General features: G+C 49.9%; 2 protein-coding genes across 3 annotated transcripts in view; both read left to right on the top strand.

Annotated features, from left to right (window-relative positions):
• Positions 1–3869, top strand: part of PCNX3 (pecanex 3) — a 44313-nt gene extending 40444 nt beyond the window's left edge. The window contains exons 34-35 of the mRNA XM_079956221.1: positions 195–622; positions 3586–3869. Of these exons, the coding sequence (XP_079812347.1) occupies positions 195–622; positions 3586–3777 (620 nt within the window). The 3' untranslated portion in view covers positions 3778–3869. The remainder of the gene's footprint in view (positions 1–194; positions 623–3585) is intronic.
• Positions 3870–5682: 1813 nt separating this feature from the next.
• Positions 5683–16701, top strand: part of SIPA1 (signal-induced proliferation-associated 1) — a 36615-nt gene continuing 25596 nt past the window's right edge. The window contains exons 1-2 of one of the 2 annotated variants that reach the window (XM_079957683.1): positions 5683–5810; positions 10691–10820. The gene's annotated coding sequence lies outside the window, so the exon portion shown is untranslated. Of the gene's footprint in view, positions 5811–10690; positions 10821–13262; positions 13429–16701 lie in introns of those variants that run through there. The other variant, XM_079957684.1, reaches the window with a different exon arrangement.

Below are 16701 nucleotides of genomic sequence, written 5' to 3'. Positions count from 1 at the left end.
TCTATCCATTGATTTCAGACGTAAACTTATACGCTCAATGTTCAGGCATATTTCTTAACATATAGCCATTGACAGCCTTATCCTCCCTGAATTTTGTCCAATGCCCTTTCAATAAGAAGGCTTGGTGTGGGCTCAGGGCTGCTCATCCCTTGGGGCTTGCTGTGGTGGCCACGTTGCTGTTCTTATCTCTGCAGAACTAGAGTCCGGGCTTCCTCTTCCTCCGAGCCAAAGCTGGCTGGTCCAGCCCCAGCCGGCAGGCCCCTTGCTGAGCCAGGGCGAAGGACGGCCCCCACCTACGCCGGCTGCGTCGTGGCCCCCTGGTCCGCACTTCTTGGGAAGCCAGCTTTCCTGCGCCAGCTCCTTGGCTTCTGTGGCTGAGGGGCCGGGACGTGCCCCTCTGCCTCTCCGCCCGGGGCTCGGGGCCCACTCCGCCTTTGCCTACGAGGGCCTCTGTGGCAAATGGAGCCTGCCTAGCCGCAAGGGACTGAACGGGCTGGGCGGGAGCGAGAGCGACGTCCCCCCCGGAACACCCTCACCCCGCACGAAGGACAACGCTGCTCTATCATCTCCCGCTGTGGCTGCGCTGGGGACTCTGGGTGTTGGTGGGAGCCCTAAACCTCAGGTGTGTATCTGCTCACCTCCATCCACTTTTAATAGACTTGCCTTGCCTTGCCAGCCCTGCAGAGATGCTTTGCCCTTCAGCTGAATTTCAGTGGGCTCCCTCCCTCCCTGCCTCCCAGTTGCAGTGGTACCTCGGGTTAAGAACTTAATTCGTTCCAGAGGTCTGTTCTTAACCTGAAACTGTTCTTAACCTGAAGCACCACTTTAGCTTATGGGGCCTCCTGCTGCCGCTGCACGATTTCTGTTCTCATCCTGAAGCAAAGTTCTTAACCCAAGGTAATATTTCTGGGTTAGCGGAGTCTGTAACCTGAAGCGTATGTAACCTAAGTGGAGTCTGTAACCTGAAGCGTATGTAACCCAAGGTACCACTGTATTTCCCTTCCTCTTTGTGCCCTGACATAACACAAGAGGGCAGATGTTTTAATAGCCTCGTGGATTTGTAGAGTTGGAAGGGACACAAGGATCATCTAGTCCCAAATCCCTGCAATGCAGGAATCTCTGCTAAGGCACTTTGTGTTTTCTTTCATTGTTATGACCCATCCCGGATCCCGCTGCACAGAAAGATATAAAATTAAGTAATAAACAAATGGATAAAATGGTGGGAAATTGCCAGTCTGGTCCCTCTGCAGGACAGCCAGTTCTTTCGAGTTTCTGAAATAACATGGAATTGGTCTTCAGCCATTGTTCTTTCTGCCTGTTCTATAAACATCTACCCAGCAGCCTTATATCCAGTGTTCTTTGGGAATTCTAAGAAACTGAAAGATCAGTGCCATTTCGAAAGGCCAGTCTGCCATCTTGATCCAAAATGGCACCCAGTTCATCCAAGCATGGATAAGAACCTGTTGCTTGATGGTTTTGGGAACCATTAAGCAAAAGCTTGGTTATGATATGGGGGCACCTGGCCAACAGCATGTCACACCATTGTTAAAACATCTGCGCTGGCTGCCCATCTGCTGCTGAGCCAGGCTTACGGTCCTTATATTAATTTACAAAGCCCCCCAACCACTTAGGTCCAGCATTCAAAATTCGGCAGGTGCATTTTGCACCTGGCTATCAGCCACTTGCAACCAAGTGAAGATGCCCAGGCAGCAGGATGGTGCCTGACATCTCCGCCATCTGGAAGTGCATGCCTGGGGTCTTTGGGTCTCGGCCATTTTCACATACTAGCAACACATCCTGTCGAATTTTATCCATTTATATTTTATCCTGAATGAATTTCAGGAACCAGAGAGTTGTACTGAAAAAAATGACTTTCGAGCTGCCTGGCCCCAAAATGGCAACTAGACATTCTGTTTTGGCAATTGTAACCCTGGTTTAAGAAGCTGTTTGGCACCTAGCTTATGTACCTGTGTTTCTAACACTGCTTAGGCCTAGGGTATTCGGGGATATCCCAGCTCAATCACTGAGATCATCTATAGGAGCATCATTGGTTGTTTCCCAAATTGGTGAGGCTCATTTGACAACAGCAAGAAATCCTTTATTCTCATTGGCCTAGTCCTGTGGAATGTTCTGCAAAGAAGAGTATTTTAGTTTTGTAGTATTTTAGTTTCTGGCCTTTTCTTTTAGACCGCTCTGATATCTAACAGAGGAAGGATGGTTTTAAAATATTTTAATAAAATAGTACAATTAATAAATGTCAAATTCAGCATTTTGAAGTTGGATCGCCAGCCTAGGAAAAGGTGCTCTTCTGAGCTGCCAGCCAGTGCCAATCTTAATTGGTGTGTGGGGCCTACAGCTCAAGAGTGGGGAATCAGCTCCCTCCCTGCCCCATACTTGCTGACCACTGACTCATGGGAGTTGGAATCCAACGGTTTGGATGTCCAGCTGAAGACATTGTTGTCTTAAACTTTCCCTATTGTGTGGTCCAATCCTTTATGCAATACGAGTGGCATACCTGCAGAAATTGTTTCATTGCTTTAGAACTTGTGAAGCTGGCTTTATTGGCTTTAGAGTTTGTCAAAATGATTTTATTGCTCATGCTTTTGTTCGCTCTTTGTTTATCGAATTGATTGATATCCCACCCTTCCTCCCAAAGGAGCTCAGGGTTGTGGACACAAAAGTGACAAAACATTAAAACGATTAGAGCTTTATTTAGTTACATCTGCGTTGATGAATTTATGCTGGGAAGTGGCCCATACATAAAGACAAATAAATAACCCTTGGAGGGCAGTGCAGGTTCCCCACTCGTGCTTTAGGGGAGTGTTTGGGAGGACCTAATCTCATATATGATGGCTATGGCTAATGAGAGGAGAGAGAAAACAATGATATTCTTCCTTCCCCACCCCAGCCAGGTGGCTGGGCTCAGCGTGGTGCCATCCTTAGCTCTGCAATCCTCTTAGTGCTAATGGAAAGCTATTAGGCCAACTCCCCCTCCCCCATAAACAACAAGGAGGGGGTGTATTTTGAAGGTCAGGAGGAGGATTTGCCAGCCATTTGCAGACAGTGTGCATTGTGGTGTCTGGATGAATCCCTTGGGTCCTAACCCTTGTCTCCTTCCCCCCAGCTCCAACCACAGCCGCATCCTCTCCCCTCCCCAACTCTTTGTAGCTCAGGCCCCTTTCTGAGGCCAGTTGGAATTCTGGTATTCTTTCCATTCAAATCTCCCCAGCGGCGTAATGAATGAGAAAGTATAATAATTTTGGTACTGGTTTACAGTGCAAGGTATTAAAGGGTAAAAAAACACACACCCCAGTTTAGCCAAAAAATGGAATAATACCAAAGCCTGTCGTTCTCCTTTCCTACTGGATATTCTTTATGCCAAAGGATGTTTAAGATGAAAAGTGAAATTCTATGCAGGTCTACTCAAAGGTCGTCCCCATTGAGTTCAGTGGGGCTTCATCTGTCCTGGGCAGGCTTGTAATAAGAATCGAGTACTGTTTCTCTAAATATCTGATATACTAACGTGGACGCCTTTCTTCCTTCTCTCTCTCTCTCTCTCTCTCTCTCTCTCTCTCTCTCTCTCAGCCCTCTACCCCAGGACCAGTCCCTGAAGCCACCAGCGACTCCACGCCCCCCTTGCCTCTGGAACCATCAACGACACCCGGAGGGAACTGCAGCCCCCCAGAACCTGCCCCAGTTGTGGCTGAGTGGGAGAGGCAGCGAGAGGAAGAGGAGAGCCCAGCGGCCGTGCAGCCCCTCCTAGAACACCAGTACTGAGTGGGGTGGGGTGGGGCTGTTTCATCTCCTACAGAATTACGGGCTGGTCCCGTTTGACTCTTATTCTGCTGCCCCCCCTTTTTTTTGGGGGGGGGGAATGCACTCTGATTCCGCTTTCCCTCATTCAGGACCATGGACAGCAATAAGGGGAGTGGGGGCTGCTCCTTTCATGCCCTGCTACAGCCTTCTGTGCCCCCATTTCTCGCCTCTCCTCCCTCCTTGCCTGCAGGGGCAGGCTCAGTCTACCCAAAAGGTTAGAGGAGGGGGGAGGACCCCATGCACTGCCCCCTTTTTCTCTCCCACAACCGCTGCACAGGGACCCACCTTGGACACTAACTTTGTACTAGTGACACTCAAGGACATTTTTCTTTTTTTTCTGCCATTGTTCCTTGGGGATATTTTTGTTTGTTTGTTTGTTTTTATTTTCCTCTTTACCGCCCCCCCCCCCAATCCCTGGATCCTGGATTTTTGGTTGGTATAAAAATTAAAAATGCAGGAAAAAAACCGACAACAGCCATCCACCTGTGCATCATGTTTTGTAACTTGCGGTGGGTGACGGGGAACCAGATATTTGCGAGAGAAAAGGGGTTGTGGGTTCTGCATCTCCTTCACTGGTCCCTCTCTCCTTGAGTAAGAGAGCAGCTGCTTTCCTCCTCTTTCGGGGGTGGGGTTCTGCCCCCCTGCGCCTCTTTCAAACTGGTTCTGGATTTGCCGGCCCTTCTTACAGGCAAATCATAGGTGCTCACACTTGAGACCTTTTTAGAAATCCGCCATTTACAATGGAAATTGCAAGGCAGAAGTGGGGGGAAGAGAAAACTTGAGAACTGATTCCACACACACCTCCCTAAATTTAATCCCAGTTGCAAAGATGGGGGCCTTGTTTGCCTAGGAATGGAGAGAGTGTCTTCCTGCTGGGGGGAGAAGGACTGCACCTGAACCTACCTATGCCTTGGCAATGTGAAGAAGAGAAGGAGGTGGTTTTCTGTGCTAAAGTCCTTACCAACCCCAGTTTTGTGTATGTTTTGGGAACTTGCCTTCTTACACTTGTTCTTCACTCTTGAGCAGGGCTCAGCAAGCTTTTTCAGCCGTGGGCCGGTCCACCGTCCCTCAGACCTTTTTGGGGGCCAGACTACATTTTGAAAAAAAAAAATGAACAAATTCCTATGCCCCACAAATAACCCAGAGATGCATTTTAAATAAAAGCACACATTCTGCTCATGTAAAAACACCAGGCAGGCCCCACAAATAACCCAGAGATGCATTTTAAAGCACACATTCTACTCATGTAAAAACATGCTGATTCCTGGACCATCCGCAGGCTGGATTGAGAAGGCGATTGGGCTGCATCTAGCCCCGGGCCTTAGTTTGCCTACCCCTGCTCTTGAGCATCTTCCCGAAACAGCCCCCCTTAGTGTGTCATGATGGTGCTGATTTGCTCCCTTTCAGGGGGGGCGGGGTATTCAGGGTGGGTGACTTCAAAGCCCTTGCCTCCTGGAGGAAACATAGCTGTGTTGGCCACATAAAACATTCCAGATGGATAAAACAGGGGGAGTTAATTTTAAACTGTTTGGGGGAGGGGGGAGAATGAGGGCTGCCCTCTCCCCCGTCGTGGTGGGCGCTCTCTATCACCCTCAAAATCACCCTCAAGTCTTTGCGTTGTTTCCGCGAGGGAGGGAGCGGTACTCAAAAGTACTCTGCACATGTTCAAAATCTCGCTCCTCTTGTCCTGGAAACGAAAGAAGCCGTGCTTTCCTGCTAGCCGCCACTCTTCTCCCCCCCCCCACCCCCCGCGCTTTGTGAGTCCTCCCTGGCGTTGTGTGACGCCGCAAAGCGCCCCCTCCTTCCTCCCCAATCTGGGTCTCTCCGCCCCCGATTGAGAGGAGGAAGGAGGAGAGGGCGGTGCCAGGGCCGCAGGGAGCGGAGCGGGGGCGGGCGCCCGGCCGGGAGGGGACACGCGGGGCGAGCGGCGGCGGCAGCAGCAGCAGCAGCGTCCGGTTGGGTTGCAGAGCTGGAGCGCGGACGGGCGTGGAGAGGTAGGCAGGCAGGCGGCGGCGGCGGCGGCCGGGCCAGTTCCGTCCTGTGCGCCCTGGCCGCGCGTCATGCGCTCCGGCACGTGGATCGGGCTCCAGGCGGCGGCGGGCGGGGAAGGAGAGGGAAGCGAAGCTGGCGGCACCTCCGCCCTGACTGAGCCCGGGGGGAGAAGCCGTGGTGGGTAGAGGTGGGTTGGAAGGGGCAGAGAGAGAGAGAGGCTCCGCCGCTTTTCCAAATCAGGGCTTGCCGATTCTAACGGGGCGGGGGAAAGATGGATGGGTGCTGGTCTGAATGCATTGGCTGCCTGGGAAAGAGATCGCCTCCATTGAAGCGTTTTAAGGACATCCTTCTCTCTCCCCGCCCCGGGAAACGCAAGCCAGGCAAACTCCCCGGTCGTAAAGCGCGCAGCGGGCGTTTTCACACAATACCGTGCACGTTACGCCTCGTTGCGCCCTCAAATCCCAGCACCGAGAAGAGGGCATTTGCGAGGCACGCGCGCACACGGACGCAACCTGCGCCAGGAGCCGGGCTGTTACATAGAGCAAGGCAGACGGGGCGCGCACACGCGCAGCGCAGGCGCTCACCCGCAGAACAGGCTCCCGGCTCCCCGCCGCCGCCGCTATTGTGTGACAAAAGACCCAACTCTCCCGTGCCTAAGCTCGGCTTCGGGCGGGGCGCGGGGGCTTCCTCCCGGTATACGTCAAGACAGGAGGCAAGGGGTGCAAGAGCATGTGCAGAGTGCTCTTCTCGCTCCAGCCGGCGGCCATGGTTGGGCAGCCACTCGCAGGCAGGTTTCCCTTTGTGCGTTTGATTCCCCCGAGGAGCTCCCCGCTCCTTTCATTCCTACAACAACCTTGCGAGGTCGGTTAGATCTGAAAAGGAAGTGAAGGGCCCAAGGTCACCCAGAGAGCTTTGTGAAGCTGCATCTTCCCCAGTTGTAGTCAAGGCAGTCATAGTCTGTCCACCATGCTGGGGATATAAGCTGGGGGCCGAAATGTTCCCATGGAAGTGAATCTAGGAAGCACAGCTTAATGATGGGAACTGCAGCAGGGACACTGGAAGATGTTGATATCTAGAGGCCTCTGTTGTTTAGGAAGGAGTCCCAGTGGCCTGAACTCCGTAGCCATCTCTAGGACACTGCTGGCTGCTGTGTTTAGATTTGGAGCCCCCCCCCCCCAGTACAAATCAGCTACTCCTTCACACCCTTCAGCCTTTGGCAATGCTTAAGAATATAGGCAGCTGCCTTATTGCTGGTCAGATCATTTGGCCATTGAGCCTAGCATTGTCTGCCCTGACAGATGGCGACTGCCCAGGGTCTCAAGCACTGCAGGTTCACCTGTTTACTCCCACCTTTAGAGAAACCAGGGAATGAAAACTTGGACCATCTGCATGCCGGACAGGTGTTTTGCCTCTGAGTTTGGTCCCTTCCTGATACCCTTCAGTTATTAATGGTCCTTACTAGCAGTTGTCTGAGAACATCTCCTTGGAGATCTTGCGCTTGGCCATCATCTTATGTCGAGTGATCTTGGGAATTTAAGTGTCAAGAGCACACAGCACAGTTCAGCAGTGCAGGAGCAAGGAGACCATATATAGATATAGATATACCGCTTCATATTTCGGCAGCTAAGTGGTTTTGCAAATCCCAAGGGAAAAAAATCTTCATGAGAAATACAAATTCCACATTCAAAACTGAATAAGACTGATGGTGCTACTAATAAAAACTCCACATTTCAAGTAACGTTATTAAATACCTCCAAATATGTCAAAATGCAATGCGATCGCAATATAGCATAAAAAGTCATAATTACCCAAAAAACGTAATAGAGTTGTCGGACGTATTCACTTGCATATTCGCACTTCACACAACTAAATGAAACACAATCTACAATCACTTAGTTCTCTCCTTGCCCACACCATTCCATGCACTTGGTTCCCACTTCAATAAAACACACCCAACATTGAATTAACAAATAGCCAATAATCCTGTACAAAGGAACTGGGCCCGTTTTATGCCTGTGAGGTGTGAAAGTCTCTCTGCACCTTCACACATATAGTTGAATGCACACAGTCTCCCCAGGAACAGAATTTCAGATCTCAGGGGAACTTGCACATGTACGACTACATGTGCAGAGGCCTCCACCCTACAGATGCTTGCAGATGTCAGAGGAGAGATGGACACGGGAGCTAATAATTGCCCAAACAGAGCTATAGATGCATTTACACCTGTAGCGGCTTCTCTTTCAAGCATCCTTTCCTTCCTTGGAGGTTCAACTGAGGTCTGTTTTTGGCCTACAGCTCTCATCTGCCCCAGCCAGCACAGCATGGCTAGGACAAATGGGAGATGTAGTCAAACACATCTGGAGGGCACCAGGTTGGTAAAAGCTGGAATAGGTGATTAAACTGGGGGGGGGGGGCATTGGCTAATGTTGGAGCCATGGATGGAATCACAGTCATAGGATGGAACCTGGAAGACTGAAAGAGATGTTCAAGTGCTGTCAGGTGGTTTGCAGGTTTCATGTTGTACCTAGGTGAGCTGGGAAGGAGACACATAAAATAGGTTGATCTCCCTTTTAAAAAAAAATAAACATAAATTCCAGTTGTTACCTAGATCTATTTCCATCCTTGGACAGCACAGGCACGTTCCTTGGCAAGTGGGGGAAATGGGGAAACTAGGGACCTTTTAGAGATTAATTTTAGATCGTGTCTTGGTTAAAAAAAGAAAGCAGAAACCAGAATGGTTTGCTTTCTCTTGTAGCTGCAGAGAATGGCCTCTTGGAGAAGGAAGTCCCATCTTCAGGGTGGTCTGAGCACCTCTTCGTCCAGTTTAGGATCCTTCTGTAGAAGAGCTAAATTTGGTGTTTTCCAAGTCGTACAAAAAGCAAAGGTGGTATTGTCAGCCCATAAGAAAAATGTAAAGTGATTAGGCCAACTGAAATATTGCAAAATAGTGTGCAAGTTTTGATTCCCCAGAACTCTTCATCAGGCTTGAATTGCTAGATCAGGGGCAGGGAGACTTAGGCCAGGGGGCCAAATATTCCCCCCCCCGACATTGCCACACCCTCCTTGAGTACCATTGCCCAGCTGGAGTGTGTCCTTCAGTTGTGGTGATGCTTCTTGCTTGCCACAATGGAGGGGTCTGTACACGACTGTGTAGAAACCTCTGACATGAATGAATTTTTGAATGCAGCCTCCTGTACAAAGGTACGAGTCTCATCCAGGGCCCCACCCACTTTTGCCTCTGGGATTTGGCCCTTGGGCAGAAAAAGGTTCTGCACTTCTCAGCTAGTTGAGAGACAAAACAGGCATGTGGGAGTCACATCCATGGCTCCTCCCACTTTTGCTTCTGACCCTGCCCACCACTGGCAAGTGGCCAAGGGAACATGCCTAGGAGCCATGATCGCTCCTGACATCTTCACCATCTGGAGGGGCATGCCTGTGGATAATTGGATTTTGACTGTTTTCGCACACAAATACCCCATCCTGTAGAATTCTCTCTCTGGGACCAAAATGCTTTTTTTGTGCAGCCTGAGCAGGAGCAGTTACCATTAAGGAAAAAGAGATCTGAATAGGCAGATAGATAATGTGGACTGTCCCTGGATCAAGTGACTTTTCTTCTTTCAGTTCTCAGAAGTTCTTAACTTAGCTCAAGGTGGTCATCTGAACTAGCCAGATGTTTAACTAAGAATCAATCACCATTCAGTCCATTATTTCAAAAATAAGAAATAATATATAATATAATATATAGCCTGCCCATCTGTTGGCGGTTTCCAACAGAATATTAAAATACAGTAATATATTAAACATTAAAAGCTTCCCTAAACAGGGCTGCCTTCAGATGTCTCCAAAAAGTCTGGTAGTTGTTTTTGACATCTAGTGGGAGGGCGTTGCACAGGGCGGGTGCCACTACCGAGAAGGCCCTCTGCCTGGTTCCCTGTAACTTGGCTTTTAGCAGGGAGGGAACCGCCAGAAGGCCCTCGGCACTGGACCTCAGTGTCTGGGCAGAACAATGAGGGTGGAGACGCTCTTTCAGGTATACTGGACCGAGGCCGTTTAGGGCTTTAAAGGTCAGCACCAACACTTTGAATTGTGCTTGGAAACGTACTGGGAGCCAGTGTAGGTCTTTCAAGACCGGTGTTCCCTCCTAGGACTTTGGCTTTCCACCCCACTGGTCCTCCCTATCCCCTTTTCCTGTTTGTCTCTGTCCTTCCTAAAGTGCAGCTCCCAAAACTGGACCCAGGTGAGGTCTGACAAGTGCAGATGTGAGCCACCCTCCCGATCAAAGCATCTTTAAAGTTGGGAGAGGCTGGCGAGGGCAAAGGTTCCCCCGTGGCTTTGGAGGAGACACTTCGAAAGCAATGAGCAGACATGACTGAATTCAACAGCTGGCCCCGGCATCTGTGCGCCTGCTTTAAATTCTAAATTAATTAGTCTAGCATAGGAGGATGTGGTTTTAACTAGTTCCTCATCCGCGCCCCCCCCCCATGTATGAAGCTACTGAGAATTTACGGAGTGGATCTGCTCACTGCTGAGGTGCAAGACTTTCTTCTGGTCAAAGCCTCTGCCCTGTCGTCTCAGATTGCTGGGGGTCAAAGGTCAGAGTCTCCCATCTTGGCTGTTGAGTGGCCACCAATCTCAGGGCTGACTTCCTGGTGGTCAAAACAAGTTTTGAGGTGGGGGCTTAGCTTAACTTTTCTGCTGGTTATTCTCAGCAATGAAATATTTATTCAGAGGATTTGTATACTTTTCAAGGGGACTCCATACGTGAAATGATTATTATTTTTTAAAGCATCAATCACAATTCTACAACAGCCACCCCAAAAAAGCAGGATGGGGGAACAATCTCATTTTGTAAGTTCTGTTTCTGCTTCTCCCCTCTCTTCAGGGCAAATGGTTCTTCAGATTCCCCCCTTGGCTGCATTTTGGGGAAGGAAGGGCCGGATGGTGGCAGCTTCTGCAATGGCATTTAGCATCCAGATGCTTCGCTTACAATAACTTTGCAGCAATTTTGTAAGGTAGGTTGGCGCTGTTCCCATATTGCAAATATGGGGACTAAGGCTGAGGCAGAGCAAGTTGCTTAAGTGAATTAATGAGTTGAATCGGGGATTTAAGCCTCATCATTCCAAGTGATCATTCCAAGCTGGGTTAGGTACATGGAAAACTGGTCAAACCCTTTGCCCTACTACTGTCTATGCCAGCCTTCCCTCACCTGATGCCCTCCATATGGTTTGGGCTACAACTCCCTTCAGCACTGGGCAGTATAGCCAGTGGCCAGGGGTTATGGGGCTTGTGGTCCAAAAGATCTGGAGGGCTCCGGATTGGGGAGTTCTAGCTTGCTCTTACTGGTCATTCATTCTCCAGGATCTTAGACGGAGGCAAGTAAAAAATCCAGATATTGTGGGGATTGTATCTAGGACCATCTATATGTAAAGCAAGCACTGTGCCACTGAGCTACGGTGCCCCCCTGACCTGCTAGGGGTTAATGACATGCCTCTGGCTCTTGTTTTAACAACCAACACTTTTGCCTATTTGTCCTAAACCCCAGACATCCTGTGGCATTCAGTTCCACAGGACAACTGGGGTGGTTCTTGTTCTTTGTTGTTGTTAATACAAGGGTTTCCAGACATTGCTGAACATCTTCTCTTGCACCAACCCCAAACGTCTGCAGCCAATGGCCAGGAACGAAGAGAGCTGTAATTCAGCAACATCTGGAGGGCCACAAGTTCCCCGTCCCTACAAGGCTATATTATTTTATTTGGCTTTAAATCTCTGTACAGCCTCTGGCGTGTATAGATTAATGAGGTTCTGCAAAGGCACAGCAGACAGAGAAGCACGGGAGGGCTGGGAGACCAAGTGTGAGATCAGCCTCGCTCAGAGGCCTGTGGAGATAAGCAAGTGACCTTTTTCAGCATGCAGCCTCTCATCCCTGACGGATTGCAATAACCTGACCCAGGGCTGGCTCTGGGACTGAGAGTGTCCTCACTATGGGTTGCCATCCTGTGTGGGTTGAACCCTGGTGATCACAGCTGGCGATGGAGGCAGGCAGCATTGATCTGTTTGGGAATGGGCAGCCCAGCGGAAAGAGTCTCCCTCTGAATTAACCATCCCGATTCCTCAATCTCAATCTCCACTCCAAGCTTGGATTAATACCAACCCCTGATGAAAGGTTGTGGTAGCAAATGATGGGGAAGACAATTCTGTGCCCAAGACCAACTTTCCTGCCAGAGGACACTGGGCTGGGCTGGAATCAGGGGTGAGGAGGCACCAGCCCATGGGTCAGACTTGGTCAGGGATTTGAGGCTGGCCTGCAAGGTTGTTTTCCCCAAACCATGCTCACCTGCTCTGCATCATATGCAATTTCAGGTGTGGGGCTGTTTGAAACGTGGTTGCCAGTACGGTCAGGAAGGTGCCCTCCCCATTGTGTATTGGCAATGAAAACCCAAAGTGTGCTGGAAGAGCTTTGCTAGCAAGCTCCCCGTGCAAAGTTCGTTTGCAGAAAGCTGTTGGGCAGTAAAACTGAAGCATTCGCTGTTTTAAAGCACTGTGTAGGGCTTCTCACAAACCTGGCATCAAGCTTTGAAGTCCCAGCTTTGGGACTTCAAAGTACCCAATCACCTGAGGGGATAGTGACGCCAGGCAGTTGGCAGGTGGACATCTCACCCACTTGCGGGATTTGGCCCGTGGGGCTGAGATCCGGTAAGGATCTGGCCTGCACAACTGAAAAGGTTCCCCTCCAAACAGTGCTAGATGGACAAAGGGGAGAGAGGGGTGGGGACTTGAGGCCTTCCCCTCCCACCGCAAAAGGGGGCCTCCTGAGTGGCAGGCCACTCCCCTTGCGTTGCCAGCGCTTTCTCAATGCCTCCCTGTCCGCATTGCCAGGCTGGCTGGTGGCTGACGCAGCCCAAATGGCACTCTGTGGCCTTTCCCTGCCCCCTCCACCTCCAGCCTGGCAGAAGGAGAAAGCCCCCTATTCATTGCTCCTGGAAATCCAGCTGCAAAGGGACGCTTTGGCCTTATCAGAGCAGAGAGAGAGAGAGAGAGAGGGAGGGAGGAGTGGGAGACTGGGTTGCAGGACGTGGGTCTGATCGAAAGCCAGGCCACACAGTTGGGACCCGGACATAATTTCCCCTCCCCTCCCCCACCCACAGTGGATCCCATTTTTATGGGATGCAAGAAAGGAAGCTAGCGAGTTTTTCCTTTTAAGTAGGATGGGGAAACCCTCCATAATTTTGTTATATTTGGGGGGACTGGGACTCAGGCCTGCAATGTGTGCTAAGGCCCAGTACGGATCTTTCTAGTGAGGAACCCGCACTCACCACTTTATGTGTGTTTGGTGATGGGGGGGGGGCAGATCTGCAACTAAGGCCCAGCTCTTTCCTGAGGAAGTTACGTGAGAGAGTTGCTGTGTGTGTTTGAGGGATTGGGGGCGGAGGGGGGTAGAGAAGAGGAAGAAACACAAAAGCAGCTGTAGCCGAGCTGCCGTGTGTTTGGGGGGAAGAGTCTAGTCTCCTGCTTGCGCCACACTTCCTGCGCTACAGGAAGTGAGTCACCGCGCCAGCGCTGTCAGGCCACTGCGGACCGCTACCTCCCCCCCTCCAAAAAAGATACCGGTTCTCTGGCAGGGTGAGGGGCGACCATTATTCGGGAAGGGATCGGGGGGCGCACGACGGGGTTGTTTTGCAATGGGGGGAGGGAAACGGAGAGGTAAAAAGGGGGCGCTTCCGTGCATTTGAAATGGACGAGGCCTCGCCGAAATGACTGGGCTCTTTGCCCAAGGACCCTTCCTTTTGCCTTCCTCCCAAATCCTTTATTGTGTCCCTTGGCATGTTGGTGGGGGTGGGGGTGCCTATTTCCTGTTGTCATCGACATCTTCCTTTTTCCTTCCATGGCTCTCCAGCCTTCTTTTTCCTGCCTCTCTCCCCACCCCATGCCTGCCATCGGGTCAGCTGCCGCTGAATGACTTTAGCCTTCTGCCTCATGTCTGCTTCCTTCCTCGGAAAGCAAACTTTTCCTTCTCTCGGCAGCCCTAAGATGGCAACTCCCCTCGCCTCCGTTTGGAGCCTGAGATGTGCTGGGAACATTGGGGAGGGGACCTTTTTATTTGTACCCAGTTAAGTTTGCCCTGGAATAATTTCCTGCGGTTGGGTCTGATCCTGATTGGCAGCGGGTCTTGCGGTTTGCTTGCTTAATGCATCCGGGGCAGTTTGCTTGTCAGATTCTTTTCTCCAAAGTCTCTTGCATTGCTCTGTTTGGGGTCTTTGGGATGTGAGCAGCAGGGTCAGCAGGATTTTATGGGTCCAGTACACTATATGTGGGTTGCACACACACACACCCCAACCCACTCACAAAAGTGGGTGGATTTGCACAAAATTTGTACATTCTTTGTGTCATACACAAATGGATGCCCTTTTTTGCAGGTGGGGTGGAGGGCCCAAAAATAAACCAGTGGCCACAGACCTAATGAAATGCTTGACAGACAGAATGTGGACAGGTAAAGCTTCCCCCATAATTGTATTTCCATAGTAGAAAAAGCTTAACCTGCTTAATTTTTGACTGCCGTACAGCACACAAAGGCACAAGAAACCTGCTTTCCCCCAGTGCCAACCCTAAATAAAAGCGTAGGCTGCAATTCTGTGGCCATTTATCTGGCAGAAAGCCCTGCTAAAAACAAAGAGACATACACCGGTTCTGAGTAGGTATGTATACCATTGTACAGCAAGTTAACTCTCTAGTGAGTGCCTTGTCTTTATCTCCTGCACGGCAAGAGAAATACAGAGTTCCCACATTTTGTGTTTACCATTGAGGAGGTTGGTGGGTTTAACATTCACCCACAATTAGTAGTACTTTCAGAAAGTAACTTCTAGGGAATACCTGATCTCTGGTGAGCCCACCACAGGAAAGAGGCATCCTGGTTGCAAGGATAAAAGGGAGCACAAACTACAGAGATTCCAAGGTCTGGGAAATGAGACAGAAGCAGGAAGAGTGCACTAAAGGGGAGAGGAAAACAGTAATTCATTACCTGGATGTCAGGTGGGTAGAGGTCCTTTGGGCAGGCACCTGTATTAGACATTCCTCCCAAGTTTGTGGGCCTTGTTTTGCAGTCAGAACCTATAACAAAATGCTGCCATGCATCTCCAGCTGCTAAGGTGGGAATGGGGAAACTGCGGCCCTCCAGATGATTTTGAACTCCCAGCTCCCATTAGCTGCAGTCAGTAGGGACGGTGGTTTGGGATGGTGGGAGTGGTTATCCTGCAACATCTGGACGGCCACAGAGCAGGTAGCAGTTGATAAAACTGGGGTCCCTGCCAGGACCTTGCAGAGCCAGGCAGAGGCCCAGGCCAGGTAGATAATGTGCCCCCCTTTTTACCCTGGGGATAACTGAAGTCTTATAAATAAGTAAGTTCGCCCCAGTGTATCCCCTGCAATTGTGAATATGCTGACTGAGGCCCCCTTTGGAATCAGAGGCCCGGGCCAAGTGGCCCATATGCCCCCCCCCCCCCCGGTCTGGGCCTAGTCCCTGCCTGAGAGAGCTGCTGCCAATCAAGAGTAGTTAATTACTTGACTAGATAGTCTGACCTGGCTTAAGGCAACTTCCTATGTCTACATTGTGCTAGAGGACTCGGGTTTTGTGTTCCAAGTCCTGAACCTGAACGTTTAATAGATGGTTATTATTATCCTTATTTGTATACTGTCCTATACTCATAGATCTCGGGCAGTTCACAACGTGAAATTCCAATATAACAAACACAAAATACATAATAAGAATAAGAACAAAAAAATCCCCAGTAATCCCCACTTCCACGACGTATTTAAATGGCATCAGATGTTACTTAGCCAAAGGCCTGGTTAAAGAAGAACGTTTTCACCTGACACCTAAAGATGTATAATAAAGGCACCAGGCAAGCCTCTCTGGGGAGAGTGTTCCACAGATGGGGAGCTACTGTAGAAAAGGCCCATTCTCATGTTGTCACCCTCCGGACCTCTCATGGAGAAGGCACACAAAGAAGGGCCTTGGAGGATGATCTCAGGGTCCGGGTAGGTTCATATGGGTAGAGGTGGCCCTAGAGGAGGAGGAGAAGAGGTTTCTGGAGACTGGGGAAGGAAAGGCTTATCTTTCCCCCTTTCCTTTCCTTTTCTCTGGAAGTATCCCTGTGTAGTACTAACAGGGGAGTGTTTTCATTTTTTAAGATTGTGGCACTCATTTCCCCCCATCTTACTTGCCCCTCCAAGATACTGACTATAATTTGCAAGTTCTTCAGGGCTTGAGCAAGGTTAATTCCCTCTTCATAAACACATCCTTCAGTTCCATGCTGACTTTCTCAACTAACACCTCAACAATCCACACATCCTGGAAACTCACAGGTCCTCCATTTTTTGAGTTCCTCTGAATCCTGAGAATTGCAGTTTGCTAAGGGTGCAGGGAATTGTAGCTTGGGGGGACACTACAGTTTCCAGGGTTATTTGGGGAAGCCATGGCTGTTAGATGTGCCATAAATGTGATTTAAATGTATGATGTGGACGTGACTGTGTTGAATTCTGTTTATGTGGAATAAAAAGAGCACATTTGGGGGGGGGGGAATCAATGTGTGTTTGAGCCCAAAGTAGTTTTTTCATTTGGTTTACAGGTGTGGGGGATGCAAAAATCCGCATGACTTGTTAGAATCGCTTGCTGACGCTTCATCAGTTCTCTCCTTTGCACCCACGCTGAGGTGTGATACAGGTTTTCTCTCTTTCTCTTTGCATGTATTCTCCTGCTGCCCGCTGTGAAATTTCCCCATGCATAAGAATTTCCATTTTAGAACATTTCTCATTTTGACTGGATCTTATCAGATCTTATCAGAAACTCTTGTGCTTTCTAAAAATGCCCACTAGGGAAACAACAGCAGCAACAACAAC

Source organism: Podarcis cretensis (genome assembly GCF_951804945.1).
Source record: "Podarcis cretensis genome assembly, chromosome: 16".
Classification (NCBI taxonomy): Eukaryota; Metazoa; Chordata; class Lepidosauria; order Squamata; family Lacertidae; genus Podarcis; species Podarcis cretensis.
The sequence above is the reverse complement of the archived record's forward strand: the minus strand, read 5'-3'. Positions and strand labels throughout refer to the sequence as shown.